At 34.9% G+C, this 5,000-nt stretch overlaps 1 protein-coding gene across 2 annotated transcripts in view; it reads right to left on the bottom strand.

Annotated features, from left to right (window-relative positions):
• The window catches only part of LOC133623334 (arrestin domain-containing protein 3-like), a 37,260-nt gene that overhangs the window by 29,377 nt on the left and 2,883 nt on the right, over nucleotides 1–5,000 (bottom strand). For both annotated transcript variants that reach the window (XM_061986542.1, XM_061986541.1), the window contains exons 2-4: nucleotides 1,155–1,230; nucleotides 942–1,089; nucleotides 779–875 (exon numbers count right to left, since the gene is read on the bottom strand). In XM_061986542.1, the coding sequence (XP_061842526.1) occupies nucleotides 779–875; nucleotides 942–1,089; nucleotides 1,155–1,230 (321 nt within the window). The remainder of the gene's footprint in view (nucleotides 1–778; nucleotides 876–941; nucleotides 1,090–1,154; nucleotides 1,231–5,000) is intronic.

Below are 5,000 nucleotides of genomic sequence, written 5' to 3'. Positions count from 1 at the left end.
TTTCGGAGACTCTTATTTTGAAAGCGCAGGCGCGATGGAGCGGCACTTTTATTGTGAAGACAGGAACTGTACAGTCAGTCTTTAGGCTTTTGACGGGGTGTACGGTTGAAATAAAAAATGGTCTTTTTTCCTTCACACTTTTGATTGATTGATTGGAACTTGTATTAGTAGATTGCACAGTACAGTACATATTCCGTACAATTGACCACTAAATGGTAACACCCCAATAAGTTTTTCAACTTGTTTAAGTCAGGTCATGTGACCCCTAGCTCTGTTTGATTGGTCCAACGTCACCAGTGACTGCATCTGATTGGTGGAACGGAGTGAACGTCACCAGTGACTGTATTTGTTGAAACGCAGGCACTATGAAGGTCTGTCTGACAGACCAAAACAAACAAAGCGTGCATTAACAGATCGATAAAAATTAGTAGCGAGTAGCGAGCTGAATGTAGATAAACGTAGCGGAGTAAAAGTAGCGTTTCTTCTCTATAAATATACTCAAGTAAAAGTAAAAGTATGTTGCATTAAAACTACTCTTAGAAGTACAATTTATCCCAAAAGTTACTCAAGTAGATGTAACGGAGTAAATGTAGCGCGTTACTACCCACCTCTGTATATACGTTAGGTCAGGAAAAAACACAGAGGCTATTTTATCCCTACAAGCCTGTTCCTGTCTCTGCTCTTCAGGGGATTTTTCAGGGAATTTTTTTTTTTTCCTAATGATAGACATGGCTGCATATTTGAAAACTAAAGTATATCAATATGCATACAGGATTACCTTGCTTGTATCCCAGTCTGTCAGTGTAAACGTCCATGGTCACTGTTCCTGAGCCAAAGAGCTTGACACTTGTCTGCTTGAAACCATGGCGAGGTGCCTGAAAGAACAGCTCTCTTCAAAATGTATGTTTGGCCATTCATTTCAAATATCAAACATTTCCCACCGTAAGGCCGCAAATCTCCAAAGCTGGTTTGGAGACAAATTTGAAGTATTCATCAGCTTTTTTCAGCAACTTCCCCGATTGCTTAAGCTCTGCCTTTAGCTTATAAACAATTGTACACAAACTGCACTTTATCGATGACGGTAAACCTCTGTAGAGAAAAATGAAATGAATGGTCCAAACAAGAGTGAAGTCAAACGAAGATTACCAAAATACCTGTCAGGAATCTTGAAGCAAAAAGGAAATAGGTGTCTTCCTTGGCCAATAACTTTGATAGTTGGGAAGGTGTCACCTATAAATCATGAGTGCATAGTTTACAGAAGTTAATACTACTCCTGCTCATGTGTGGTACACCTATGGGCACTGGAAGGGAATCTATCCCACTCTGGCTTCAGGAAAGTCAGCCGTGTGTAAAGCCACACCAACAGGTGACCATCCGTTTCTTAAAGGGGAACTGCACTTTAAAAAAATATTGACTATCATTCACAATCATAATGAGCGACAAGACAAAGGTTTTTGTTTTTTTTCCCCCGCTTTCTAACATGTAAAAATTGGCTCGTTCTAGGTGACTAGCGATGCAGCTAATGGGAGCAATCAATTATACCTCTAAATCACTTTAAAAATGCTTTTAAATCATTTACATTCTGTAACCTGTACAATAACCAAGCTGTAGCGACATTGTTATTGTAGGAGCAAACGCAGAGGAACTCTTTTCTTCTAGTTTAGTAACACATCGATATTAGCCGTAAAAGCTAACTACGGCAAGAGATAAGCTAGCTCCGACGTCAACACAAAACGGGTTTCAGTTTGTAATGCACAACACTGCGATATTTGGTCAGTAATAATTGATAGTAAACTATCATGGAAACCTCATGTCAGACACATTAAAACAAAAATCTCCAAACGCCTCTCAATTATAAACAATGCAAAACTATACATCAATGAAAATGCACTCCGTACTCTATACTGCACCTTGGTACTCCCATACCTTACATACTGTGTTGAAGTATGGGGGAATACTTACCACAACACAATTCATCCTCTGATCATATTACAGAAAAGAGCAATGCAGAGCATTCACAACGTTGGTTATTTAGAACATACTCATAATCTGTTTATGCAATCAAAGTTGCTCAAATTTGATGACCTTGTTAAATACAATACATTAATAATCTTATATAAAGCATTTAACAAATTATTGCCGCCTAATCTACAAGGTTTTTTTTATAAGACGAGTGCAGGCTCATAATTTGAGAGGCTTTGGATATTTCTCATTGCCAAGAGCTCAAACCACTCGTAAACATTTATGTGTGTCTGTATGCGGAGTAAAACTATGGAACAAACTGGATTTATCAACACAAGCAATGCCAAACTATTAATCGATTTAAACTATTATACAAACATCGGGTCTGGTTCAAATATAGAGATGGGGGTCTTTAATTTGACCTTCTGTTGTACTCTGTCTCAAAGTGTTAACATGTGCTCAATGTTTCCTTACCATTATTGCTATGTTGTCTATTACCATTATTGCTATGTTGTCTATTACCATTATTGCTATGTTGTCTATTACCATTGTTGGCATTTTGTCTATTACCAATGTTGGTATATTCATTATTCCTACATTGTTGATAAAAAATATTGTTACAGTGTAATAATTATTGTTACCTGTGGTAATGCCACTATGATACAACATCTGTATTATAATCCTTGAACAAAGTAACAGTGAATAATCACTGAATGGAGAACTGGGGGTGGGATTAAATAAATTCTCTTCTTCCCACTCACTTTCAGTTAAAACTGGACAGTCATGCATTACATACTATACATTACCTTTTGCACTACATTGATTTATATTATTATGTGTTGTCAACTTTGTACTTTTTTAAGTCATTGCCTGAAATAAATAAATAATGAATGAATGAATGAATCTGTACTGACTGAAAAACATGAACAATCATATTACAGTATCTGTAAAGTATTATTTCATGTTTTGTTTGTACACAGCTGAGCTAGCCAGACAGTGTATGTACTGTAGTTGTACTAACACGTATGACGTGCTGCGTGTATCATGATCGATATTAAAGTGACTCACTCAATGGACAGTTGTCTGTTTGGTCCAGCTGGCCGGGGATGTTTCCTGATGATTTTGGGCTAGCAATCCATTTATGTCGAAATAGCTTGTCTCCAAGTTCTATATTTATTGTGCCAAAATCACTTTCATCCCTCTCTTTCCCGGCTTCCGTCTGCTCCAACGTCTCACTCTTCCTTCGTGCACGCTTCTAGAAGCAGCAGTATATTCAGCTTCAAAAGTATGAGGTTGTGAATCCTCATTTGTCCAAAAATAGTCATTTTCGTAGTCTGTTACCAAGTCTGCCATGATTAGAAAACACACTCGTTTTTGATTCCGGAAGTAGGAACACACATTTGTTGCCAGAAGTCAGACGTGCGCTGCTATGGAAACAAATATCAATCCGTGGAAGAAATCAATCCCAGAAATGGTTAAAATGACCAAAATACGGTAAATATTGTACATATTACATATTTTTATGAACATGTCTGTTACTACATTTTATGTATACTTGCAGTGTGTATATAGAACATATAACGTATTGTTATGAAGGTGTCTGTTACTAAATTATATATAGACTTGCAGTGTGTATATAGAACATATTACATATTGTTATGAAGGTGTCTGTTACTAAATTATATATATATATATATATATATATATATATATATATATATATATATATATATATATATATATGTATGTATATATATATTTCAGTGTGTATATAAAACACATTATATTGTTTGTGTTACTACGTTATATATATATATATATATATATATATATATATATATATATATATATATATGTATATATATATATATATATACACTTGCAGTGAGAATATAATACATATCACATATTGTTATGAAGGTGTCTGTTGCCACATTATATATATATATATATATATATATATATATATATATATATATATATATATATATATATATACATACTTGCAGTGTGTATATAAAACATTATGTCTGTTACTACATTATATTTATATACTTGCAGTGTGTATATAAAACATATCACATATTGTTATGAAGGTGTCTGTTACTACAGTATGTATATATATATATATATATATATATATCCATCCATCCATCCATTTTCTACCGCTTATTCCCTTTGGGGTCGCGGGGGGCGCTGGAGCCTATCTCAGCTACAATCAGGCGGAAGGCGGGGTACACCCTGGACAAGTCGCCACCTCATCGCAGGGCCAACACAGATAGACAGACAACATTCACACTCACATTCACACACTAGGGCCAATTTAGTGTTGTCAATCAACTTATCCCCAGGTGCATGTCTTTGGAAGTGGGAGGAAGCCGGAGTACCCGGAGGGAACCCACGCAGTCACGGGGAGGACATGCAAACTCCACACAGAAAGATCCCGAGCCCGGGATTGAACCCAAGACTACTCAGGACCTTCGTATTGTGAGGCAGATGCACTAACCCCTCTGCCACCGTGAAGCCCTATATATATATATATATATATATATATATATATATATATATATATATATATATACTGTTATATATATATATATATACTGTTATATATAAATATATATATATACTTATATATATATATATATATATATATATATATATATATATATATATATATATATATATATAATATATATATATACTTGCAGTGTGTATATAAAACATATTATATTAAGTCTGTTACTACATTATATATATACTTGCAGTGTGTATATAGAACATATTACATATTTTTATGAAGGTGTCTGTTACTACATTATATACAGTATAGACTTGCAGTGTGTATATAAAAGTTGATGAGGGGTTTTGAAGTTGTTTTAGAGGGTTCTGAAGGATACAACGGTGATTCCCATTAGCCGCATCTTTCAGGCGTTTTTTTATCATCTTTAAAATCGGGGGGGAAAAACATTTCTTCTTGTCTCTCATAATGACTGTGAACGATAGGAACAATTCCCAAAAAAGTGCAGTTCCCCTTT

Source organism: Nerophis lumbriciformis, linkage group LG12, assembly GCF_033978685.3.
Source record: "Nerophis lumbriciformis linkage group LG12, RoL_Nlum_v2.1, whole genome shotgun sequence".
NCBI classification, from domain to species: Eukaryota; Metazoa; Chordata; class Actinopteri; order Syngnathiformes; family Syngnathidae; genus Nerophis; species Nerophis lumbriciformis.
This window is presented reverse-complemented; position numbering and strand designations above follow the sequence as displayed.